The sequence below is a fragment of the Lupinus angustifolius genome, chromosome LG09 (genome assembly GCF_001865875.1).
Source record: "Lupinus angustifolius cultivar Tanjil chromosome LG09, LupAngTanjil_v1.0, whole genome shotgun sequence".
Taxonomy (NCBI): domain Eukaryota; kingdom Viridiplantae; phylum Streptophyta; class Magnoliopsida; order Fabales; family Fabaceae; genus Lupinus; species Lupinus angustifolius.
Genome location: NC_032017.1, coordinates 19,545,460 through 19,573,007, shown reverse-complemented (window position 1 = coordinate 19,573,007; position 27,548 = coordinate 19,545,460). Strand labels below are relative to the sequence as shown.

The following is a 27,548-nucleotide window of genomic DNA, read 5'->3' as shown; positions in this document are numbered from 1 at the left end:
CATACACTAATTTGTAAAAAATAAAACATTATTAGAAATAAAAGAAGTGAACCGAATCCAAAATTTAGTTTGAATTATAACAAATAGATGCACATAACTTGAAGTCTTGTGCAAATAATCACTTTATTTATCATAAGCTACACACCAAACCACCACAAACCAAAGCATTCTCCATAATTTTACACATTTTTCACCAAGAAGGGAATCATGAAGCTTGAAGGAGTCTAGAGTTGAAGAAGGATTTATTATAGGGATTTGTAACTAAGAATAAAAACCTCTTCAGATACTTGAAACAAAGTCACAAGATATAAATAGGTGATCAATAGATTCGACATGATTATGAGAGAAAGTGCAAACCAAATCATTCACCCTCACAATAACATTCCTTTAAATAATTCATCCTTAGTTGGTAGTATTCTTTTTATGAGTTTCCAAACAAAACAACAAATATTTGAGGGCAAACAGTTAATCCAACAATTTTTTAACACTTTATCCGTAGGGAAATGTTGTTGATCTAAGTGAGCCAAGTAGGAAGTTTTAACCACATAGTTACTTGAATTGTCAAGTCTCCACCTCCATGTATCAAGAGTATCCCTTTTACAAGAATGATGATGAATCAAATCATACAAATTTTGACCCATAGATTCCTCTCTTTATGTATGAGGTGATGTTATCATGAATGTTTTAATCGTTTTAATATTTTCTTTGAAAGTTTTAAAATTTTCTGTCTGCATTAACTAAGATCACTTCTCATCTAATAACTAACCTCTTTAATATATTTTTGTAACTTTAAATAAAGATGAAATCATACCGATATATAGACTCTTGAAACCCAAACCAAAGAAATATGGTTACATTCTATGGTATTGAAAATAAAAGTTATAGAAGAGTTATATTCAGTAATTTTTCCCTCGTAGTCGATCCTTAAAATTGGTTGGATCTATGTTTGAATCTTAACATCATCCTAAATTCGGCAAAACTTAAACACATGTAAGTCTAATTACAAAGAACCAAATCCAGTAGAGTAACAACAATCAAGTAGAGTATAGTCTTATTCATCTGTAGGTGTAATATATTAAGGTTACTTGTGCTTAAGGTAACATCTTTTTTCCAAATATTACCACATTACAACATTGTATTGGATTTAGGCCGGTAACCTAAAAGTTATGATCCTATTTAATATTGGAGAATAAAATATATAAGAACAAAAACAAAAAATAATAACTCATGATTAGATTGTTTTCCATAATCTAAATAAAATTGATGAAACTGTACCTCTAAATTCTACAAAGCAATGAAAATATGTTATACAGTGTGAGTAAGGATCCCCAACACCATTAATTAGTTGCTAAAAATATCATTATCGACTAATCACAAAACAAAACTAATTTTAAGACACCAAACCCTCAATTAAGCGTTACCGCTTGAAGTTGCACTTGGTGATGAGGTCTACGTTACATAACACAATAGCTTTTACAATTAAGGGGTTTTGCTTTTACCCTATTCTTCTTTCATTACTCTCTTCCACATCATTTTTTATTACATAGATTCCATGCATGAACATTTGCATACGATATCTTTGATATAAATCATGCTTGAATAACTTGCACCAAATATCTCTTCTGGTGAGATGGCTGGATCATCTGCATTGAACATGAGCATGTTTGGAAATTCTGCATTGGATAATAACATATATGTGTGTGAAATCAATCGCAGTAAGTTTCAACGTTCAAGTGGAATATTCTTCGGTGAAAACCCATTGAAATTCACGCTTCCAGTGATCGTTCTACAAACATGTTTAGTTGGATTGTTGACTACAATCTTGCAGCTGCTACTTATACCACATGGAGTTACTAATTTCCCTCCACGATTGCTGGTAATTATTATAATATTTTCATTTGGAACTGCCATTGTATACATCATGGTATTCAGAAATCTTATAAATTCGAAAATAATATATTTTTTTGAACCAAAATCAAAAGTTTCATATGACCAAAAAATAAAAAGTGAAATGATAGCTAAATTACATGTACCCTTTTCTGTGGGAATGTAAAATCAAAAAATGAATGCTTTTATTGTTGTTGAAATGTGTTCAGGCAGGCTTGATAATGGGACCATCAATACTTGGAGAAATTGATTTAGTTAGAAAATATCTTTTCCCACCAAGAACTTACTATATAAATGACACAATAGCCTTTTTCGGGAGCATGATGTATATGTTTGTAATTGGAATCAAAATAGATTTATCTTCGGTACTGAAGTCACTAAGGAGAGGGAAAAGGGCTTGGGCTATTGGAACATGTTCTCTTATAATACCACTTACACTCAGCACAACTTCTGCTATTCTTCTAAGGTTAACGTTGAGCTCTTCAGAAGAAAAACTATACTCAACCATAGTGCCCACTGCAGTTTTAATATCAACTACTTCCTTTCATGTCACTTCCTCTCATTTAGCAGATCTAAAACTCCTAAATTCAGATATTGGTAGAATAGGAGTTTCTTCATCTATTGTGGGTGGAACACTCTCTGCAATCTTGGTGACCATTTTGTTCTCACTTAGGCAAAGTAAACTAAGGCATGATAACTCTTTCAGTATGATGATGGGTTCTTTGATTGTTATGGCGATTTTCATAGCATATGTTCTTAGGCCTATCATGATTTGGATGATACGCCAGACACCAAAAGGGAAACCAGTCAAAGAGTCCTACATAGTCTCAGTATTTTTTATGTTATTGGGTTGTGCATACATTGGGGAGTCCATTGGGGAGCACTTCATGATAGGGCCTATTCTTTTGGGATTGGCAGTACCAGATGGACCCCCATTAGCATCAGCATTGGTTGAAAAGCTAGAAACCATGGTCTCATCAGTGTTTTTGCCTTTGTACTTCCTCTACAGTGGTTCCAAATTCAAGGTCTTTTTAATAGATGCCCCTAGCTTTGCAGTTGTGCAGCTTGTGGCTTTTATTAGCTTATTTGGCAAGGTTATAGGAACCATGCTTCCTTCAATTTACTGCAAGATGCCTGTGGTTGATGCTCTCTGCTTAGGTCTTATCCTCAGTGCTCGCGGCATCACCGAGTTGCTTTACTTTCAAGCTTGCCTACACTATCTTGTAAGAATTTATATATATGTATGTATACACACACTTGTAGAAACTATTTGCTAGTCACACCATAGAATTTTTATACTACAAGTTAATAATAATGTATGCATGCATTGTTAACCATGTGATCAAACAATGTCCAAAAAATGATCTTCAAACATACTTTTAGTTTTTTTAGCATGCAATATTTTGCAGAGTGCAATGACATTAATGATACAAGTACAACATATTTCCATGTCCTAGTTCTTTCTATAATAGCCAGCTTCAATGTGGATATGTGTTGCAGGTTATGGATGGACAATCATATGGTAACATAGTGATAGCTTTGTTATGGATGACGGGACTGACCACACCCATTGTAAGATACCTGTATGACCCATCTAAGGGGTACTTATCCTTAAATAGGAGGAGAAACATTCAGCATGCTTCTCCTGGTGTTGAACTTCAACTCATGGCTTGCATATACAGTGAAGAAAACTCCCCTTCCATCATCAACATTCTAGAAATGTCCAACTCCACGCATGAAAGTCCCATTTGTTTTCATGTCTTGCATCTCATTCAACTCACAGGAAGAGCAACTCCACTTTTCATAGATCATCAACTAGGGGACAAGATCACTTCCGACTCATCAGTACACACAACTCAATCACAACACATAGTAAATGCATTTAGATTGTATGAGGAGCAGAATCTAGGTACAGTGGTGGTAAAAATCTTCACATCCATCTCCCCTTATGATACAATGCATGATGAGATATGCATGCAAGCCGCAGAGAAGAGAGTATCAATGTTGATTGTACCTTTTCATAGACAATGGACAATAAATGGGGTTTCAGAATCAGCACTCCCCATCAGAGCATTGAATCGCCATTTGCTTAGAACTGCACCTTGCTCAGTTGGGATACTAATTGAACGTGGTGCCTTGAATAGGAGTAGTGCTATAACATGTATGTCCTTTTATAGTGTTGGAGTGATTTTTATAGAAGGGACAGATGACCGTGAAGCCTTGGTATATGCAATGCGCATGGCTGAACGTCTTAATGTAAGGGTCACAGTGGTTCGGTTAGTAGAGCCAAGAAGGATGAAGAATAGGGTTTTGATGAATAGGGATAGTGATGCTAATCTAATTGATAAGTTTAAGGCTGATTACACTCATATAAAACGCCATGACTATAAAGAGGAAATTGTGAGAGATAGCGTGGAAGTTATCAATGTGGTACGGTCACTAGAAGGTTGCTTTGATTTAATTTTGGTGGGTAGACGCCATGCAAGTGAGTCATCATCATTGTTCAATGGATTAACTGAATGGAATGAATATCCGGAACTTGGTTGCGTGGGAGACATGTTAGTGTGTTCAGATTCAACATTTGATGGGTCTGTGTTGGTGATTCAGCAACAAAAGTTAGGGGCTGTTCACCATGTTGAGTATGTAGATTCTTCCATCATCAATACTAAGCAAGAACCCTTCACCGTTGTGGAAATGCCCCATGGCACAAAGGTGTAGCCCAATGTGTAGTTTAAGAATTGGCCAGATCAATAGCATAGTTTTAGATAGTACTGTATGTGATTTTGCTTCTACTTTTTACAACTTATTTGTATATACATCGTAGATAAACATTGCATGTAGGCTTGTGAGTAAAAGCAATAGAGTTAGGGTGTATACATTATATGTTTAGGAGTTGTACAAGGTTCATATATAAAGTAATCAAAGTGGAGGTATGGAGCATGAATTTACAACTAATACTTACAAAGTGAAACATCAATGTATGATCAATTATATATATATATATATAATTATGTCTCACTTTACCAGCTGCATTCCATTTTTCAAGTTGTATAAATGATTTGTCATTGTCAACAGCGAATAAGCAACTTTAACATAAATATCAATGAAGAGGTTGGAAGGATTTGGGGCTAATCTTCCCAGCTCTTGAATCTCTCATGTAAATAAGATATATACCTTGTAAAATTTACTGACATAATCTTGCTTGTTCAATATTACTTCTTAATAAAATTCTTTTTATTAATTACCTTTATTGGTTTAACGATTATCTTAACATCTTTTTTTTAATTCATATGAGATGAAAAATTTATTTTAGGAAAGTGATTAGTAAAATTAGAATGCTGTGAATGTTAAAGTTAATCTTAAGGCACATTAGTTTTTATCATTGGATGGGATCATCTATCCCCATTCTTGTTCCATTTGGTGTCCTCACCCAATTAAAAAATTTAACTTAATTAAAAAGAAATATTATAATAACATAAATTAATATTTTCATATTATTCTATGTAGTTTTGTTGGCTAGGTATATGTGGACAAAATTATTTGGATAGAGGATCTTTGTCCTTTATCCTCACTCCAAAATCTTCTAATCTAAGAATTTATATTAACTAGCATTTTGATTTGTATTTTTTCTTTAATAAATTGAAATTATAAAGTAATACTTTGAAGAGTTACTTCATATATCGAAGTAGTCATGGCTTCCATCTTTCAAAGAACCACTTTTTTGTACATAGATTTTAAAATCTTTTTAAACCAACAAGATTTCATATTCATGGTTTACTACAATTATCAATTATGTTATGGTGGATGAGGAGTAAGGTGGTGATGGTGGCGAGTCAGTTTGTATTTTCATGGTTAGACGAATCTATCAATTGTTGTTGGTCAAGGTTGATGTCTTGTTTCATCGATGTCTGGTCTCACATTTAATGACAAGATTGAATGAGAAATTGCAAAATTTGAAGGACTAGCTTCTAGTGTGGTGCAGTAAAGTAAAGGCTTTGTAATGAGAAATCACAAATTTCCAAGCACAATATCTTGATTGATTGTTGAATATGGCATGAGAGATGATGAAGAGAAGGGAGTCTAAGATTGAGTGACATTTGAGTTTTAAAATAAAGAATCTCAGCTTTTAGATATTGTAATACAAATGAATGAAGGAGATTTGGAGTAATTTGATTTCTCCCCTAAATATTATAGAAGGTTTTATTTTTAAAGCTAGGTGCAAGAACATCGAAATATCATATTGGTGAAAAGTGTTACAAGAAGAAGGCAATAAGTATGTTACAAATTTCCGAATCTATAATTCGGAACCTATTCCTATAAAACTCCATTATTATGAAATATTATAGAAAGTTATTATCATTGGAAATGATAAATTTATTTTTTAATAATAAAGAGAGGTAAAATTGAAATATTTCAAATGATAGTAATAAGATGTGTCCATGCTAAGATATATATATATAAGAAATAGTAGTAATAAAATTGAAATATTTAAAAATACATGAGTACAATTTATACTTTTGTTCATCTAATTTTTTCCTAAGGAATAAATAAAAGTTAAAATGAATGAAAAAAATAAATAACTTTCTAAACAACTTTTCTCTTTATATATTGGTACATAAATTATAAAATATTTATTTGAAATAACAACGAAATAAACTAAAAAATATTCAACTTATAGCCAATTTTCAATGCAATCGGCGTGATTTTTATTTATCATATAGCTTATTATAAGGATGTTAATAAGTATCATAAAAATATTTTTTTAAGGAAGAAAAAGTAAATTTGATTTTGAAAATTGTTTTTCACATGCCAATAACTGTTATTCTTAGCTTTCGAATGTTGTTTTTTATTATTTTGTATTCCTTAAGCAATATTCTTCCACTACTTTTATTCTCTTAAATATTTGGTTATTTATTTAATTGGATTTAAGTGGGGGTAATTTAAATCTCAATAAAATAGAACATTGTAGCACTAAATTCTACACAGTAAACTAAAGCAAATAAAATGTCGCAAATCCTAAAACCAATTAGCCAACACCACCCAATTGGCTGCTAAAAATATCATTATCGACTAATCACAAAACAAAACTAATTTTAAGACACCAAACCCACAATTAAGCGTTGCCTCTTGAAGTTGAAGTTGGTGGTGTGTTTGAAATAAATCAACAAAACAGCTTTTACAATTAAGTGGCTTGAATTTTAATTTACCCTATTCTTTATCTTTCATCATTCTCTCCCACCTCCTTTTCATTATTCCTTAGCTTCCATGCATGCACTTTGTTTTGCATGTGACATCTCAGTTATAAAATCATGGTTCATTAATTTTTACTAAGTGTCTCTATTCTGATGAAATGGCTGAACATAGACCGCACGTAGGAAAATTTGTGTGTGACATGTCACCCAAGTTTCAAAGATCAAATGGAATATTTTTTGGTAGTAACCCATTGAAACACACGCTATCTGTGATAATTCTACAATCATCTAGTACTGGATTGTTGATAGCATTTTTACATGCCATTCTTTCCTCACTTGGAGTAACAACAATCTTTTCACAGCTCCTGGTAATTGCTTTAAATATTTTGTGAAATTTTAAGCATATATAGAACAAAAAAACAGTTTTCATTTTGAACTGTCATTGTAGATCATGGGTTTATTCAGAATTCTTACAAATGGGAGACTAATGTTTTGTTTGAATTCTGGTTTTTAATTGGATTTAGCCAACCATAATTATAATGGCAACATTGTTGTTACCTGCATGAGTCTCTCAATTAAACCCCAGCTACAGTTAAGGACATAGGACCATATTTTTTCAGTAATTTTTCAAGTAATTGCGATAAATACAATGTAATCCCAACTTAAAACTTGATCCAAATTCATGAGTTTTATATAAGCGATGAATTGAAAGAAAAAAGAATAAGATTTCAACCCAAGTACATGTTGATCAACATAGAATAACAGCAATCAAATTTTAATCCTAGAATCATCTATAGATGCACATGTCATTTAAAAATGCTTGCAACACACATCACTTATTTATATCTCCCCACATCACCTAAGGTGGCAGAATGAAAATAGTGATGCAAATGAAAAGTACTGACTCTTGTTGATTCATGTTTAAAATGTAACTGAATGCTTTCTTGTATTCCAACATTGAAGAATCAAATCCCTAAAGAAGAAAATAAAAGAGGAATTTTTTTTTTAAAATGAATAATAATGATGGGTAGTTCTTATGTTTTAAAAAATAAATAACAGAATAATAAAATGTTACATAAAGTTAATACAAATACACATATAAATTATATTTATAAACACTTTTCTATGTGGAAACCATCTTTGGCATTTTCTTTATTGGAATGTAAACATGGTAGTGGATATTCGCTAATGACTTCAAATGTTTTTAAAACATGTTCAGGCTGGCTTGATAATGGGACCAGCAATACTTGGAGATATTGAAGTATTTGGAAAATATTTTTTCCCACCAAAGACTTTCTATGTAAATGACACAATAGCCTTGTTCGGGTGCACCATGTACTTGTTCCTAATTGGAATCAAAATAGATTTATCTAATGTACTGAAAGCACTAAAAGAGAGTAAAAGGAGTTGGGCCATTGGTGCATGTTCTTTTATGATACCACTCATTCTTAGCGTAGGTTCTGCTCTTTTTCTACGTTCAATGTTGATCTCTACGAACCACAGATTGCACTCATCCATAGTTTCCCTTGCGGTTTTATTTTCAATTAGTTCCTTCCATGTTACTGCCAATCATTTAGCAGATTTAAAGCTCCTAAATTCTGAGCTTGGTAGAATAGGAGTATCTTCAACTATAGTGAGTGGAGTACTCTCTACAAGCTTGATCACCGGAGTATTGACAAGTTCACAAAAAAAACATGAAGAGCGCGACAACTCTTACAATATGATGATCCTTTCTGCGATTGCTTTGGTGATTTTCATAGTATATGTTCTTAGGCCAATCATGTTTTGGATGATACGCCAAACACCAAAAGGGAAACCAATGAAAGAGTCCTACATACTCTATGTTCTTCTCATGTTGTTGGGGAATACATTAATGGGAGAGGTAATTGGAGAGCACTTTGTGTTTGCACCTATTATTATGGGATTGGCAGTTCCTGATGGACCCCCTTTGGCTACAGCATTGGTTGAAAAGCTAGATGCCATTGTCTCATCACTGTTTTTGCCCTTGTACTTCCTCTTTTGTGGTTCCAAATTCAAGATTTCTTTAATGGATGCACATAACTTTGCAGTTGTGCAGCTTGTGGCTTTGATTTGCTTCATTGGAAAGGTTATAGGAACCATTCTTCCTTCACTTTTCTACAAGATGCCATTGGTTGATGCTATCTGCTTAGGTTTCCTCGTGAGTGCCCATGGCATCACCCAGTTGATTTACTTGCAAACTTCTTTGCATCTTGGTGTAAGAATTAATATATACGCACTTATATTGCTAATTTTGTAGTTAGTATTTCCATTCACACTATAGAGTTTGTGCACAATTTTTATGCTACGGGTTAATAATGTACACATTTGTGGTTATCAACGTTTGTTTATGTAGTTAACATATATGTTTATACATTGTCAACCATGCATGCATGTGAGAAAATAGGGTACAAATATGCTGTTCAAGTAAAATATTTTCCCGGTTCTTGTTCTTTCTAATATACAGCTTTTTTATATAAACAAATATATTAGAAATGTACATGTGTTGCAGATTATAGATGAAGAATCATATGGTAACGTGGTGATAGCTTTGTTATGGTCAGCAGGAGTGTCCACACCAGTAGTGAAATTCCTGTATGACCCATCTAAGGGGTACATGGCCGTAAGTAGGAGGAGGAACATTGAGCATGCCTTTCCCAATGCAGAACTTCAATTCATGGCATGCATTCATTGTGCAGAAAATTCCTTATCTATCATCAATATTCTTGAAATGTCAAACCCTACACAGGAGAGTCCTATTTGTCTCTATGTACTGCATCTAGTTCAACTTAAAGGAAGTACAGCTCCACTTTTCATAGATCACCAACAAGTCAAAAAGAATTACCCTGAATCATTATACTCTAGTCAATCAGAGTGCATGATAAATGCATTCAGATCATATGAGAAGCAGAATTCAGGCAAAGTGGTGACAAAACTCTTCACATCCATCTCCCCTTATGAAACAATCCATGATGAGATATGCCTGCAAATTGTAGAGAAGAAAGTATCTATGTTGATTGTACCTTTTCATAGATTATGGATATCAACTGAGATTACAGAATCAACACAACCCATCAGAGCATTAAACCGCCATTTACTTAGAATTGCACCTTGCTCAGTTGGGATCCTAATTGAAAGTGGAACCTTGAATAGGAACAGTGCTATAACATGTTTATCTTTTTACAGTGTTGGGGTTGTTTTTATAGAAGGTCCAGATGATCGTGAAGCCTTGGCATATGCAATGCGCATGGCTAATGGCCCTAATGTAAGGGTCACACTGGTTCGGTTAGTAGAACCACACAAAAAAAGTAAGACTTTAATCAATAGGGATCACGATGGTAAACTAATTCACCAGTTTAAGTTTGAATACGTTCATGTCAAACACCATGATTATAGAGAGGAAATTGTGAGAGATGCGGTGGATGTAACCAACGTTGTAAGATCACTAGATGGTTGCTTTGATTTACTTTTGGTGGGTAGAAGCCATGCAAGTGAATCAACACAATTGTTTAGTGGATTAGCTGAATGGAATGAGTACCCAGAACTTGGTTATGTAGGAGACATGTTAGTATCTTCACATTCTTCATTTGTTGGGTCTGTGTTAGTGGTGCAACAACAGAGGTTAGGGGCTGCTGCAAGTTATCATGATGACCATTTGGACACTTCCTCACACTCCATCAAAAGTGGCCAAAGCTGGGCTTAAGCTTTGCTTGTATATACACTACTATATATTATATAAGGACCATAGTTTTAGATACCACATATTGTGTTAATACTTTATAGGTAAACATTTGCTTTTGGGTTTGTCAATAAAAACATATAATAAAATGAGTGAGATTCAAAAAATTAGATGTACATTTAAAATGATGGCCGATTCTTTCAATGCATCCCATGAGTACATTTGTGAATAATTAATCTTTATTTATTGCTTATATTTTTTTACATTTCTTTTTAGTTCACTTTTTAATATATATTAAATTTAGTTATTTTAGTGAAATCTGCATTCAAATTGGAATGCGAAGAATATATTTTACAATTTTTTCTTCACTAACAAAATGTGAAAATAAATTTAAGTGTCTCATTAGTTCAAGTAACTATACATCTTCAAAATAGAATTGATTTCTTCCTCTCTCAACCTAACTTTTCCTTGTCCATCTTAAATAATACTACTAAAATAGTTTAATGATGGGTACAGTAATATATAATTTTGGAATGGATATTGTTGACTCTTAAAGTTGTTGTATGATAAATCAAATAATAGAATTATGATATGTTACTATTTTTTTTAACTTTTAACTTTTAACTTTTTGGAGGTGCAAATACATTATGAATTTCCACATATCTTTGTAAGACATAAAATTTGTTAGAAAATAAAATGCAGGTATCAAATATAAAAACAACTTTTAAAATCATTGTGTTGATTATTTTAGTGATTAAAATTTAGAATTGAATTATTTGCGAGAAGAATTGTTATTGTTTGTGAAGTTTAGAGAAGTGAATGGTTTTTGAAAATAAAAATGATAATAATAAAGGAAATAAAAATACAAAAATTAAAATTATCCTTTAAAAATAAAAATATAAAAATAAAATCAATACATAGCATTAGTTTGTGGGAATTACGATAGAGCTAATAAAGAGTGTAGAGGGACTCTATGGACACTTAATGATCCCTTATTTACTCTTTGGATAGTAAAGGATGATAATATTTTTGAAGAGAATAAAGTATATTCAGATATAAGGAGATAAATTATTTTCTTTAGTTACTAAAATTATGATATGTGTCTTATTTAATTATTAAATTAAACAAATAGTACACATGTCATACTTTTAATAGTCGAAGGAAATAAATTATTTCATAATATAATGAGATAATTTATTCTTATTTTTAATCCTTGATCGACAACGACATTAATAAATTATCCTTTGAGAATGATTGAGATGAAGATCACATGTCCTAACTTGGTGTACTCAATTTTATCTCACCCAATTAAAAAAATGTCACACAATGGGAAGGAAAGGTCACCTAGAAATGTATACTTTTACTAATATGGTGAAATAAATTTTTTTTTTTTTATTGGATGGGACAGGATTAAGAACGCCAAATTTAAATAGATGGTCCCATCCGAATCTTAGAGCTAATGGAAAAGGGTACTCTCCTGCCCCCACCAATCCTGATCTTACTAGTAAGTAGGTAGTCTTAACTATTTTGTAGGTGGTGGTTTCACTTTGAGTTGACCAAAAAGTTTTATAACAACATGTGAGTAGTGGTGACCTTTCTTGACTCTATGACACTTATATATGGGGTCAATTATATAAATGTGGCCAAAAGTAGTCTAAATATTTTCAACTATTTTTATCCTAGTTATCTTATTTAAATCCAGACATCATAAGTGAAAATATTATGACCAATTGTAATAGTAATATTATTCTGTATAATTACATTTTAATAAATTCTCTATAACAAATGGATTTATTTTTATGTTTCACTTATTTAACACGTACTTGTAAGTAAGTGGCCTTAATTACTTTATAAGTGGTGGTCTTGCTTGTAACTTGACAACCATTCTTCTGTTGCTAGCAAATAATATTATTTTTGGTTTTGGATCTTCCAAATCATTAGGAATAGGTCTTAGGCTGATTTTGTTATGATCTTTGGAATAAAAGTTATAACAACTTGTGAGTGGTGATCTTGCTTGATTTTATGACACCTTCAATGTGAATTTATTAATACTGAAATAAAAAAAAATAAGAGAAACAAGTAATACTCTTATCTAATCTCAAGAATTAACAAAGAAAAAAAATAATTTGATGAATACCACACCCATTCTACAAAAGAGTAAGAGAAATCATGAAAACAAACATTAAGAAGATTCCAAAAATATATGCAAGAAAATAAGTTTCATCATCTCTTCGAGATTGAACTGCAAATTTTCAAAAAATAGTTTTATTTCTAATATGGCAAAGAGTCCATATCATAGTGACGAATCAAAGAAATATCCACAATTGTTTTTTTCTTATTCTCTATCCATATTATGTTCGCATGAATTAAAAAGTTGGCCGATTTTCAACTCTATTTATCTTTAATCTAGTTATCTTATTTAACACATGGTACGAGTATAAATCTCATCTCTAATTGTAGTAGTAATATTATCTTGTGTAATTGAATTAAATTTTGATAAATTCTCTAAAGTAATGTACTTATTGTCATCTTTCACTTTTTTATTTTTTATTTACCTATAAACGCACCTAAAAACCACAATCTAAATAATGGTATTGGGTTTCACTTTTTGTTACCTAGTTGTGCATACTTTTAATGCCACTGTCTCTATTGTAAGTGTAGTCTCTATTATAAATGGAATCTGGATCTTCTTGAATATTCGACAGTTCAGTAAGACTATGACATGTGGCGTTTAAAAATATTCAATAGTAAAGATTTTAAATAATTTTTAATTAAAGTTTTTTTTTAAGTTATCAAATTATTATGGGCCTCACATTTTAGTACTGGACTATCCACTATCAGAGAGTATCCCTACTCTTATAAATGGTTGTCTTACTTGTTAGTGGACCCAAATTTTTTATAACATCTAGAGACGTGGCCTGATACTTGTAATAAATGTATCAGCACCCAAGTAATTATGCACTATATATCTATACCCAAAAAATATACCTATACCTAAAATAAGTAAAAAACAAAAAAAACAGTGAGCCAAGTATGTTACCATTATCTTTTTCAGGTAGCAATGGGACCAAGATTTGGCGTATCGTTATGATGCATGTTTGCACCAGTGTTGTTGTAACAAGCAAATGCATTGCTTTGTCTTCACCCAACTTCTCATCCATTCTAGTTTTTGGAGATTCAACAGTGGACTCAGGCAACAACAACTATATTCTAACATTGGGTAAGGTAAATCATTTCCCTTATGGAAAGGATTTTCCTGGTCATGTTCCCACAGGTAGATTCTCTAATGGAAAATTGGTTACTGATTTATTAGCTTCTTATTTGAATATCAAAGATACTGTCCCTCCTTTTCTGGACCCAAACCTATCAAATGATCAACTTCTTACTGGTGTTTGCTTTGCATCTGGTGGAGCTGGATTTGATGATTTCCCTTTAGGTTCCTTAGGTGGTGGTAGCATATCAATGTTCAACCAACTTGGTTTATTCAGAGTTTATGTAACAAAGCTCAAGGGAATTGTAGGGGAAGATAAAGCTAGACAAATACTTGGAGATGCTCTAGTTGTAATCAGTGCAGGAACTAATGACTTCGTTAACAATTTTTATAACCTCCCCACTAGAAGGATGATGTTCAACATGGATATGTACCAAGATTTTCTGCAGTATAAGCTTCAAGTTTTCATCAAGGTAAACCAAAGTTTTAAGAGTAATGATATATCTTATATTAAATCTTCTTACCCACGAGAAAATGACATATATCACATATAAACTAATCATTAATAAATAAAGTTTCATTTTATAACATATATTACTTTACTTTCTCGTAAGTAGGCGGAATTGTAAGAGAATTTAGTAAGAATGTATCATTTTTTAAGTTTTATTTCTTGTTCTTTCAATTCCAACCACTTATTATTTATTTTGCATGCTTTATTTGTTTTCTAAATTCATTGTTGAAATTCTTTTATCTCGCTTGCTTACACTGCCTCCTCATTAATATGTTTCAACCAAATTTCAAAGAGCAATAGAAGTAGTTAATCTACAAAATTTCCTTGATATTAAAAAGTAATGGCACACCCTCTTCATTTGTTTCATATTCTTAATGCTTAAGGGAATATACATAGTTTAATCCACAATGAAAATTGAATTTAAAGGAAATGAAAAAATTGATGGTGAATAATAATAATAATAATGTAATGAAAAGTAAAGTATAAATATTATTGAATTTTTAAAACAACAAAAGATTTTGATTAATATTAAAAAGTTAAAACATGAAGGTAGTAGTTCTTAGTTGATAGTTTTGATTACAACAACATTTTACTGGATCTCATTATGTATGCGCTATTAATTTATACAAGACAAAAAAGTGACAGAGAAATAGAGAAGACAACATTAAGTACTATTTTTACAACTCTACTCTTAATTAATAAAATAGATAATGAGTATAAAATAATGATTATAATATTTATAGAGATGGTACATAAGAAAATTATTATATAAATTAATGCATTTGCTTATATTAATTAGATTTTTTAATGTGTGTAGTGCAACGTCAAAATTGCTTATATGTGAATTAACTAGTATTTCGTTAAGATATTGTTATTTACTTGTTATTATTTTGGGTCTTGTTAATAAATGCACTATATAAGAAATCAATACAAAAAAATGTGTCTTAAGTAACTAAACATTAAAATTTACATGTATTTAATACACCACATTTTCATACACACTTTCCTTATTTATCTTCTATCTTTTGAAAAGATTTTTCACACCATAATTATTAATTAGTTAATTACGGTTGTGGAAACTAAGAATAACACCTTCATTTAGAGCCAACTAACCCTCACGGGTGGGCGTACTCAACACATAGTGACTTGAAATGGGAGTACACATCTGTTGTCTCATACTTAGTGCCCATCTATATGCATCTTACGGTCGGTCAAGAAATTAACTAAAAATTAAATTTTAATTTTTTTTCTTCAACCAATCATAAGGTCATAACACATAATATGACACTAAATGCGAGACAGCAGATATATACCCTTACAAACTTTCTCTCCTAAATTTAAGAAACTTCCTACTATCCCTAGACTTTCTCTTTGCACAAGTTCCAATAGATACTTATTATTTGTTTAAAGATTTATATATAATTAATATATTATCTACTATTTATTTACATTATTTTTTAAGAATTAATGATGTTAAATATAAATAACGGATGATGCATATAAAATTCATACACGGTCAATACATACGTTTTTTTCTTTACATAAATGAAGTTAGCATAATGTTAAAATATATTTTAAACTATTTTAGTGGTTTTAATTAGTTAAGCTTTGTTTCCATGTATATATAGTTTACTTTTATTATAAACTATCATTCAGAATATTATTCATTTATTTCTTATTCTTTCTTGTTTCATCAAGAAAATTATACATGGCTCATACCATTTTAACATAATATGTATAAAATTGTATATAAAATTGTAGGACCTATACGACCTTGGTTGCAGAAAATTTGGCATAAGTGGGCTTCCTCCAATTGGTTGCATACCCTTTCAAATAACAGTGAAGCATGAGAAGGATCGGAAATGCGTAGAGGATGAGAATTCAGATTCTAAGCTATATAATTTGAAATTGACAGAGCGATTACCTCAATTACAAGCATTACTTCCAGGAAGCAGACTTGTTTATGGAGACATATACGATCCATTGATCAACCTTATCACTCAACCTCATAAATATGGTGAGCTATATATGCATGCAATTTTAAATTTATTTTTTATATATACAATTTCTTGTAGATTATAGCATTGGACTAACTCTTTTTGTTACAATTATTTTGGACAATGTGGCCATTTCTATCAATTAGGAGTGGAGATAACAAATCGAGGGTGTTGCGGGACCGGGCTGTTTGAAGTAGCTCCATTGTGTACTGAATTAACACCTGTATGTAATGATGCTTCAAAATATGTATTTTGGGACAGTTTACATGCAAGTGAAGTAACCAACCAGTATGTTGCTAAGTACTTAGAAATACAAGGCCTGCCCCAGTTCCAAATTTAACTACAATGAATTCTTGCTCATCTTTGCAATGGTAAGTTTTCCATTGGAAATTTGGTTCCTGACTTCATTACTGCTATGATCTTAATCATCAAACACACTCTTACTTCAAAACAGAGAGATTAGTTCAGATTTTGTGTCAATATAATTTCTACACATACTTCCTGTAGTTTAATAAATCACACTGATCTTCTCTATTATAGTATTATTATTGTGTTTGTTGCTGTTGCTGCATTGACACCGCTTGGATTAAGAATTTGTTTAAAATTATTCTATTTGACATAACATATCTCTTGTGCTGGCCTAAATCAAATAAACGTAATCTATAAAAATGGCAGAATATATTAGACTTGAAGTCTATGGATAATAGATTTACATAGCCTTTTCATCTGGCACCAATCAAATTCCATTAACCCAGAAAACCCGTGATCAAACAAATGCAAAAGAACAAGCCATTCGCTAACTCTAGTCCTGTCCCAAATGATACAAACTGAATCTTCTCCTACTAAGAAAGAAGCAAGAACTAAGATAGAAAGAACCAAAAACATTATTTGTTCTTAACCGCAAATCTAATACGTAAAAACCCTAGATAAAAAACAGGTATATAAAATAAAATGTTAGAATATTATAAATTTATTGATTCAGGAGAGTCCTAGTCTCTGAATCGGTTCTAAGCAATTCCACAGTGGAATTGTAGAAAACAATCACCTACAAGAACCACCTCAAAGTTGCAGCAAAAAGAGAAATAATATATGACAGTGCTGAGCAGAAAATGGTTCAATAGTATATATATAATACAAGGCATTTGAACTACATCAAAACTTTGCATTCTAATTGCACTACAAATACATACACACACAAAAAACAACTAGTAGCTTTTTCTTCACTTACGGCTACCATTTGATCCACTACTTCCTTGAAACAAATCATTAAGTTTTGTTTCAATGTCCTCCATTCTATACTTAATATACTTATCAGCATACTTATCAAGTTCCGGAACACTTTGATACCTCGCAATGAAGCTTCCATATGCTGGCAACAAGGTTTTCTCAAGGGACGATCTTATTTCTTCCCTCAGCTGTTCATCAAACACAAACCATGAACACTGAACCTTGCATATCTCATCAAACTGCACGTTGAACAACTTGATCTTCTCCTTCATTGTCTTCGCTTCGCCATTAGGTCCCATTGATACATTGCTGCTATCCAATTTCAGAACCCCTAACACTTTATTCCACGAACTTCTCTGATAATGCACATGGTACTGTATAACTTTTGCAGTGTGTTTTCTGATCCAATCATCGCCCAATAGGGCTCCCAATTCACTATCTTTTGCCTTTTGAACTATGTACCTCCCGTTATTCATCAAGAAAACATAGCTCAAAGCAGTGTTCTTGTATATCTTGGATTTGGTTTCCAAATTGCTCTCAAGCAACTCCATAATCCAATCCATTTGTACTGATAGTGAAGAAGTGGATGCAACTCTATCATCAAGCTTTGGATATTCTTCAAATACTTGCTCCAGGGATATCCGAGACCGGCACGCAGCTCGGAGGTAGTTCATCACGTAGCGAGTAATTGGATGAAGTCCACCACCAGGAACAGCCGCTTTCGCTGGATCACGCCGGATTAGATTCTCCAATTCCATGAAAATTCCCCTAATTGCTTCCCCTAACCTCTTCCAGATCGTAATTGCTTCATTTCTCAGCAACACGCTGTAATGATCAGAAAACAAGGACTCAAACTCTGGAATTAGATCACGCAATGTCTCAAACACATCGAGGATTCTAAACAACCGCTCCGGCGAACGGCTTCCAATCGCGACGGCATCAGCAAAATTGAGAAGCTGAATCGTGGATCCTCTGCAAACCTCCATGAATGAGAGATCTGCAGCAGAGGAGAATCCGAAGAACACGCGATCACAGAGTCTCCTTTCGCTTGGGAACAGAATCCTAAGAGCGACGTTTGAAGCCTTGATCCATCTTTCGATTTCGTCTTCGAGTTCCTGCCATGGCATCTTGTGAACCTCCTCTGTGCTCAGTTTCTGTAACCCTAACCTCGAAAAGCTTTCTTCCAAAAACTCCCTCCGGCAACTGCTATACACGTGCGAACACTCCTTCCCGAATCCTCCCGCCACCATTCTCTTCGCGATCTCATGAAGGTCGCTGATCGTTCCCGACGGCAACGCATCAATCACAATATCATAATCGGTTACCGGAAGCGCTACCGGAATCTGTTCCTCCTCTTCTCCGTTCCTTGTTTCTTCTTCCGCATCATCATCCTCTTCCTCCGAGTCAAACGGCATGTTATTCCGAGTTGACTCGTTCTCCGGACGAGTCAGATCGAAGGACTCGCCACCACGCTCCATAAGGGAACGAAACTCATCCTCAAGACGGAACATAGCATGCTGTAACATATCCTCTGCGCGTGAGAGACACGCGCCAACGGACTTATCGGAAGCAAGTGGACTCCATTCAGAGACAACGGCAACGAGGTCATCAACGGCGTCGAGGAAGGCGGCGGAGTCAGCAGAGTCAGCCCAGATCGGGTGGTCGGAGGAGACATAATGAGAGATACGGCGGTCGAGGGACTTGAGGGAGTGATCCAGTACGGCGCAGGCTCTAGGATCAGAATCTGGAACCTTACCGGAGAGATTCTCTCTAGAGAACCTTCCATCGAAGTTTGAAAAGATTTGAAGAATATCATCAGCCATGTTATTGTTGTTGTGGCCTAAGGTTTTTGCGATGTGCCGCGCCACAGCGAGTAATTTCTCTTCACCGTTTTCAGCCATGTTTTGTGTGACTTGCACTTGTACCAAAGAAGATAGAAGATAGAAGATCTAGATATGATAATGAAGAGAATCGTGGAATGACGGGTTAGTCCTTGGAAAGACGCGGTTTGAGGAAACAATTGAGGGTAGAGGAGGTAAAGTGTCGAGAGACGCGGAAATAGATGAGAAAGAACAGAGCCACCAGATAGCAAGTAGCGAGAGAAGATAAAATTGACCGGGAACGTGGAAAGCACTTTCTTTTTTTAGTCCTTAAAAAAAAGCATTACCCTTTATTTTAGGTCTTTTGACTAGACTTATGAGCCAATTAAGTTTTGCAAAAAATGAAAATAAAAAAAAGTTTAATGATTTTGTTTGTTGAACAAGAAAGATGTGCGTGACTTTGTTTTATTTTTCTTGAGTTGGATGATTTATATTTTTACTGTTTATCGTCCTTCTGAATCAGTTATTCTATAGGTCTTTCTTTTTACTTCAGTTGTTCTTTCTTTCATGTCATTTCATATGGATCCATTTTGTACGGGACAATTAGGCATGTAGCTAATTTGAGATTTTGGGTGATGATGGAGTTTGATTGGGACCAGATATTATTTTATGTGTTGCATCTTTTGCTTTTGTTTTGTAGTAGCCGAAGAGGGACAAAGATTAGTGAATTGATTATATTAGGGCTGTCCCCTCCTTTTTCTGGATTGGGAATCTCTCTTTTTGGTACAACTGAAGTGCTAAAACAAGCAATTCTTCACATGCATAATCTTAACCATATAATCACGGTTTAAAACCTATATCATAACTTGATAACCAATTATCCTGACTTAAGGTAAGGTGAACCGAAACCTCCATTCCAAACCCATAGATTCTTGATGACAAAGACGAGAAACGACTTCTAATACGGGTTGACTGATGGAGAATTAATCGTCTCAGCCACCAACATTGAATCTGAGTGACACACAACCTTCCTTCTACCTTGAGTCTTGGCCAGCTACAAATACACCCGGAGTGCCTTCAATTTAGCATAAAAGTCTGTGGAATTGAAGGTTGAGGTTGAGGTTCCTAAGTGAAAATAAAATTCCTCGCTGGGTAGAGGCCCCTAGGAATTGGGTGAGGTTTATTAAGCACAATTTATTAAAAAAAATACGTAAAACGTTCTCAATTTGATACAATAAAGGTTTGTCATAATTCTCTTTTTCGGTTTTTGTGAGGAAGTTGTTCAAAACTATTTTACAAAATAGTCTTGAAGTTGTTCAAAAACTATTTTATAAAAGGATTGATTCAGCTGAACTCAATTTCAATTTGAACTACTTTTTCATGTCAAACTCATCTCAATTAATGTACAAGTGTGGAGCTCAAACCACCATAAGAGTATTCATTGCTCTAGGGTCATGGGAAGCCATCCATAAAGTGAAACCACATCATGTCTCAAACCAAAACCTTAAAGACAATGCACTCATAAGTCTTTTTTATTTGATTCATTATCCAAATTCTTTAAGCTAATTAACTACTCGAACTAATTAGCATGACGCGTCGTTTCTTTTGGTTAATTAATTATGGAGGTTGGGTTAAGAAGCTGCAGAAATGGATACACTGCTATTGCAAGAACATTTGTTCGGGACTTCGGGCAGCAACAGCGGATCTCAAGGGAGCAATTATTTGCATTAAGAAGGGCAGATTACAAACAAAGCACAATAATACATACAATTTTCAAAAAAATTAAATAATTTCTATCCTTAGTCCATGTAATCTCACTCCAAATAGGGAACAAACTCAGAAAGAGGGGCATATGGACTTACCAAACCCTGTGGCAAACACAAATGAAACCCGGTTACACAATTTCACATGATCAGTATTTTTTGTGGGGTCAAGTATATGATCAGTAGTTAGACAGGTGAAAAAGGAAAAACATACAAAAACAAATCATCAAAACCTGGAGGTGTAAAACATTGAGCAAATAATTTACAACATCAAGTATGAGTTTTAATGATGTCTAAGAAACCAACAAGAGTGAGACAGAACCTAGAAACCAACAAAGTGCTTCGTCGAGTTTATTGTCATGACTACAAACATATATTCTGAGAGAAGCACATCAATGAATAAAGAAGATAAAAATTTAAATTTACCCCCACGGTAATCAAGTGCTTTCATTCACATATCCACGGGTCTCTTCAACAACATTTGTCCAGACATTTGCTATTTTCTCAGCATACCCCACCTATTAATTCACGACGAGCATTACTTGTGCACAAAGCAACGGATGAATGTAACTAAAGATAGCATCAACATGTGAAAATGAGGAGCTAAATTAACCAAAGATGATTGAAATATGCAGCTTTTCAGTTATTAATGTTAGGGAAAATCAAATTAACTTCCCTTTAGGCTCGACTTAATTACACCTGGTACCATTCTTGCCTCAAAAGTTACAATCACCTTCCTTTATGGCAGGTCGACATAATTTCAATCATTACCCTTAGGAGGCACAAGTGTAATGATCATATAAATCTCATGAGAGATTGATGTAATTTATGAAACAAAAGAGATGTCAGGTGTAATTAAGCTTAGAACTCAAGAGGGAGGTCAATACAATTCTCCCTTAATTTTACCATAAGAATAGAAGCGCAAACACAAACTAGTGAATTTAGAATCGCATTTAAATCAGCCTCCACCTATTATTAAAAGCATGCACTAGTGGACCAATAGAACCTAGTGCAGTTTTGTTCCCTGGCATCTCAAGCAAGCTTTCACAATTTTAATTCTTATAGATCAACAGATAATTTCAATGCTTTACCAATCCATTTCATTAATAGTGCACACATGCTTCACTACTGTAAAGGCAATGTTCTGTGCCAGAGAACTATCAGTCTATCACAATGCAACCTCAATGACACATGGCATTGCACGAGAAACATGCACCACTTTTTGAAGTTCTTGCAACAAGTGCAAAACAACCCCAATCTTAAAAAGGCTCGGGGTATTTACAGCTTAGGAGTGACACGCATGCACTATAAAAGTTGATATCGGGCGCCATGTGACCTTTAAAAATGATTCAGAATGGCAGTAATGTTCACTGGTACTAAGAGCATCACCAGTCAGGTTGTTCTCCTCTATCTGTCTTTTGCATTAGAAGGCTGCTAGCACCAGCTAGCGGGTAATTCCACTTATACCACAGCTCACATTAATGCCAACAAAGCTACTTCTGAATTAATCTCACTCGCTAGAGATTATGCACAGAATAGAAAGTGTATATATGTGGGGAGTGGAGACACTATGATACTCGGGCGATACAGTGTGTCTTCTGGGTAACTACCTAGTATTAACATTACCACATCGTTTATTTATATCGTAAAGATTCAACAAAGTTTTACATTAGTTATCAACTGCTGAATAACCTTCACCTTTTATCTGGGCTTAGGACCGTTGTATAGCATCAAGCAAACATATAGGGAGTGCAGACTATCAAAGGAAAATACAGATCATTCTACTACTAAATGAGGTAATTAAAAAGAACAGACAAAAACTGCACCTGATTAACTACGAATCCTTTCAACATGTTTAAGAAGTCATCATGCCTTTCTCTATCAAGCCTTTCAAGTTCACTCCTATTGTTTTCCTACATTGGCATCACCATCCAATATTTATTTACAGATAAAGTAAAATTAAAATAAAATATAGACATATGAGGAACGAATGATATGCAAAAATAAGAATAAAAAAATCAAATAAAGTCTTGCAATGAAATTAGAGAAGAACCAAATCAAAATATGCCAACATTTGAGGTGGCATTTTAGGATATTAGACTTGGACAAGAGAAAAAGAGATAACATATGGTTAGTAAGGCCAGGCAAAACAAGCTAAATCCAAACATGATAATTACAAATAAGATGCCAAACCTGAATACATGACTAATGTTATGTTATGTTTGGTTTGAAAAAGAAAAGTTGAGGAATGAAGAGTTATGGAAAGAATGATTGAGAAAAGAAAAAGAGTAGAAAGTGAGATGATCTTTTAGTTGTTTGGTATGATAGAAAAGGGAAAGAAAGTAAGAAGGAAAGAATAGATTGAAAGGTATGATTTAGATGGTTATCACTTCGCAAAAAAACATCTTAATGTACATCATTGCTGAAATTGCAAATTTTGTAGATATAGATTAAGAGATTGAAATTGAAAGAGAAAATTCATTAAAATCATGGTTTAACAAGCAAACCGGAGTCCAGGTGACCAGTCCAATACACCATCAAAACCGGACACACGGAAAACAAGTCACAAACATGATAAACTAGTGTCAAACCGGTAAAACTAGGGGTATAACAGTTTGGACTGGTTAAAAATGATAACATGGTTGCTCAGTACAAAGAAAAAGGAAGAAAATGGACTAATGTGCAGATGATTTTATAATATAGTATTGTACTACTAATTTTACTAAACATATAAAATTTTAAAAATAATATATTTATCACCACCTATTCGACCACACCAATGAACCTTGAACTACCTCCATTGGTCCAGTTTTTTAAAACATTGGTCAAAAACTCAAAATAGTCTTACAAACTTCAAGCATATACCGTTTTGGATTACACACTATCCTTCAGGTTAAAGCTGTATGTAGTCAACCTATCTGATTTATGACACAAATTAAATTCTAAAAGACTTACACCATACCTTGATCCGCTCATATTCTCTAATTGCGACATTTTTAGCGTCTTCAGTGACTTTTATGGTTTCTTTTAGATCTTCTAATTTACGAATCCTTGATTTGTCACCCCCAAAAATTTTAGAAGATGCTGCTTCAAGTTTTTCCGCTCTTGACTGCAAAGAAGATAGTTCTGATAGAAGGGTCTGCACTGTCAATAGCGCACTTGAGCGGTCTGTGAACGCACCATGGACAGCCAACATAAGTCCAAGATATTCATGAAGTGTATCCTGCGACACATAAATTGGAAGAAAAAACATATTTAGTGGGCTGCCTTTTATTAAGAGAGTGGCCTTTTTAAGATATTGGAAGGGGCTAAAAATAGACAACAATTATGCTATATACCAAATGCTTCACAGTCTGTGCATTTAGTTCTCGAAATAATCTGCTAGCTCTGACAGCAGCTGTTGCCACACCTTTCATGTCAGCAGCTCTAACCCTCTGTGAATTCAAGACAGCCTGCTCATTCTCAAATTTTGTCAATTTAATAAATGCCAAACCTAATTCACCCATGGTTTCTCCCATATCTTGCTGGGCTTTGACAAGTGATTCGGCCTGCACGTAATTGGCAAATGATATGAAAATTATAGTAACGAATAACAACATACAACCATAAACTGTGTATAACAATGTGGCAGACATGTTATCACTTATCATCTACATGGCAGGTTTTATAAACTGAATTTGAAAGAAACATTGGAAACTTAAAACCAAAAGAAAATAACACCTGTTGAGATGCATTATTGATGTTCTGCTCAATCTCTTCAATGCTTTCCTTCTTCTGCAAGAACTCCTTATCTTCCTCCACAACCGCAGGCTTCAAACCTCCCCAATCATTCACCATAGACTGCTTCAACTCCTTAAACAGCCTCATCAAATCCCTTCCCCCTTTCGCCGGCTGCACAACCTCGTGGGGTGCAATCACACTATCCCCCAACAACTGCTTCGGGAGCTTCGCCGCCCCATCCAAAACCCTCGACGCCACATCGGTCGTGGCTGGCAGCGGGAGCTTCCCCTGAACCTGCAGAAAAACCCTAAACTCGTCACTCTTGTTGATCACCGGATGCGTGGCAAGCCTCCGGAGATACTTCTCCAACGCCAACCTCCTCTGCTCCACGAACTCCTGCTTCTGCATCACCTGGCTCTCCACTATGCTCTTATCCGGCCTTGGTGGAATAAAGAACCCTCGGTATGACTCCGCTAACCGATCCGAAAGCGTGACGACATCACGAAACCTTCTCCGAACACCGAATTCAGATCCTCCAAATTCGGAAACATTCGTCCTCGTCGTGATCAGATACGTAACATAAGTATTGCTCCCAGGAACAAGTGAATTAGCGGTCTCTTGCTCCTTGATAGGGTTTGAGACGGTTATCTTTATATAATCGGAGCTCGAAGAAGTGAATCTCGATAGAGATTGAGAAGATTCGGAGGGTGCAGTGGGGCTATCGAAGTCGAGGGCACCGTTGAGGGTGAAAACGGCGTCGTTGTAGGATGGAGGATCTATGTAAGACGAAATGTTGTTGTCGTTATTGCTGTTAGGGTTTGGGGATTGGGGGGAAGGGGGAGAGAGGAGGGGGTCGGAGTCAGTAAGGGTGGCGGTGGTGGTGGCGGAGAGAGGGTGATTAGTAAAGGAGAGCGTGGACATGACGCTCCGGTAATTGGAGTGGGAATTGCTAGCGCTCAAAGGATCATCGTGATTATCGTGGAGGAGGAGGTTTTCCATTTCATCAGTGGTTGATGCGGAGAGAGGATGTTGTTGCTGCTGTTGTTGTTCGAAGCTCTGATTCTCAGAGCCCATCATTGTTAAATAGAAATGCCAGAAAATGAAAATAGAGAGTGGATTTGAGAGTATAATTGTGGTGGTTAGTGTTAGGGATTTTGGTTGAGAGAGAAAGGAAGAGTGTGAAGTTTTGGAAGGTGATAGTGATCGGGGCTAACGTGCGCCGGGGTGGTAATGATTTGGAATTTGGATGAGTAAGGTTGAAGATGACGATGCACACGTGGATTGGGCTGGTTTGGGTATGATAGGTTTATTGGGCTTAGATTGGGTGTGACGTGTTGTGGGGGGAACTGAAGAAGCAAACAAGAGATTTTTCTTCTTCAGTGGTTACAAAGAAAAAAGTTAGTTGATAGAAGCTATATAAATTTTGAGATGAAATCTCTCTTAATAGTTGTTATGGAGTAAATAAGAGATTTAAGGTTCTTATTCCCAAGGACTGAAATTATAAGTTGCGGATAAGGGAAGCTCTTATTACATGTTAATTGTTATATATGACGTGCCAAGCTTGATGTGATGATGAATACTACATGAGTGTTTATAATTATAAGTCATTAGGAGCTATGAATGGGATAATTGATAAAAAGACTATTATCGCACTAGATCTGGAATACCTAATATTGACTTTGAGTTAATAAGGAATATGGTGGATAAGAGAATGAAACATGGGCTCGTAATATAAATTATTGAACAGTTGTGGGGCCAGTGAGTAATAAAAACCAACACATGGTATGACATGAGGCCCATCAAACATGAATTTCATCGGATCTGCAGCTTAACTTTAGCCGCCATGTCAGGAACAGAAGTAAATGACTTCGTAAACCTCTTTTTTAACATTCTTTTAACTATTTGAAAATAAGTATTAAATTAAAAACAAAAAACATTTAGTATTTATATTTAAATTAATAATAATATTATTAATAAATATAATTGCTTCTTGATAAGCATTATGTATAATTATTCTCAGTGATTTCCATGATTATTATTTCATCAAAAGTTCTTGAAAGGAGTAAATTAGCTAATGTTCTTTTCCCTTCAAAGTTTGAGCTACTAGGTAATAGTAGAAATCATAATCATTATCACTCACCATTATCATTTTGGTCTGCCACTCCCACTATTTCCACTGCCTACCACATTTTGCAAATTAATTCTTGCTGGCTGCAGTTTTAGGAATCCAAACATCATTTGGTCGCAGCTAATCTTTTTCCAGAATTAATTACTCACAAAAAATAGTATTTTTTTTTCTAAGTAAAGAAATGTATTAAAGTAGCATAAGATATGCTTACCCATATACAATTTAGATCTCTTTGAACATCTCCAACAGTTGTTGTTTAAGTGTGAAAATAAAAACATTATTTCTTTATTATCCATTGTGACATTCTTATTTTATGAATTTTGTTCTTAAATAAGAATAAGGAGAGAGAAATAAGAAGAATAAGAGAAAAGGAAAAAAATAAATGTTTGGTTAAT

The 27,548-nt window shown here is 34.1% G+C and overlaps 5 protein-coding genes across 8 annotated transcripts; 3 read left to right on the top strand and 2 right to left on the bottom strand.

Annotated features, from left to right (window-relative positions):
• Positions 1,410–4,742, top strand: LOC109356121 (cation/H(+) antiporter 15-like). Its single transcript, XM_019599460.1, has 3 exons — positions 1,410–1,876; positions 2,097–3,110; positions 3,388–4,742. The coding sequence occupies exons 1-3, from the start codon at positions 1,631–1,633 to the stop codon at positions 4,603–4,605; spliced, it is 2,478 nt and encodes an 825-aa protein (XP_019455005.1). The 5' UTR covers positions 1,410–1,630; the 3' UTR covers positions 4,606–4,742.
• On the top strand, positions 6,860–10,953 carry LOC109356103 (cation/H(+) antiporter 15-like). Its single transcript, XM_019599442.1, has 3 exons — positions 6,860–7,447; positions 8,299–9,315; positions 9,610–10,953. The coding sequence occupies exons 1-3, from the start codon at positions 7,238–7,240 to the stop codon at positions 10,798–10,800; spliced, it is 2,418 nt and encodes an 805-aa protein (XP_019454987.1). The 5' UTR covers positions 6,860–7,237; the 3' UTR covers positions 10,801–10,953.
• LOC109356978 (GDSL esterase/lipase At2g30310-like) lies at positions 13,799–16,957 on the top strand. The gene is made up of 3 exons (XM_019600644.1): positions 13,799–14,460; positions 16,260–16,515; positions 16,642–16,957. Exons 1-3 carry the CDS (start codon positions 13,810–13,812, stop codon positions 16,833–16,835), a joined length of 1,101 nt encoding a protein of 366 aa, XP_019456189.1. The 5' UTR covers positions 13,799–13,809; the 3' UTR covers positions 16,836–16,957.
• LOC109356977 (exocyst complex component EXO70B1-like) lies at positions 17,561–19,764 on the bottom strand. Its single transcript, XM_019600643.1, has one exon. The coding sequence runs from the start codon at positions 19,621–19,623 to the stop codon at positions 17,716–17,718; it is 1,908 nt and encodes a 635-aa protein (XP_019456188.1). The 5' UTR covers positions 19,624–19,764; the 3' UTR covers positions 17,561–17,715.
• Positions 21,508–26,313, bottom strand: LOC109357122 (sorting nexin 2B-like). 4 transcript variants are annotated; one of them, XM_019600860.1, is made up of 6 exons: positions 26,144–26,313; positions 25,026–26,101; positions 24,644–24,853; positions 24,268–24,528; positions 23,132–23,218; positions 21,508–21,823 (listed from the first exon to the last, which is right to left on the bottom strand). In XM_019600860.1, coding segments are annotated over exons 1-6 (1,716 nt in total). In that variant the 5' UTR covers positions 26,145–26,313; the 3' UTR covers positions 21,508–21,742. The 4 variants fall into 4 exon arrangements, with proteins under 4 accessions (XP_019456405.1, XP_019456404.1, XP_019456407.1 ...); XM_019600859.1 differs by having other exon boundaries at positions 25,026–26,107; positions 26,158–26,312; XM_019600862.1 differs by having other exon boundaries at positions 25,026–26,104; positions 26,187–26,310.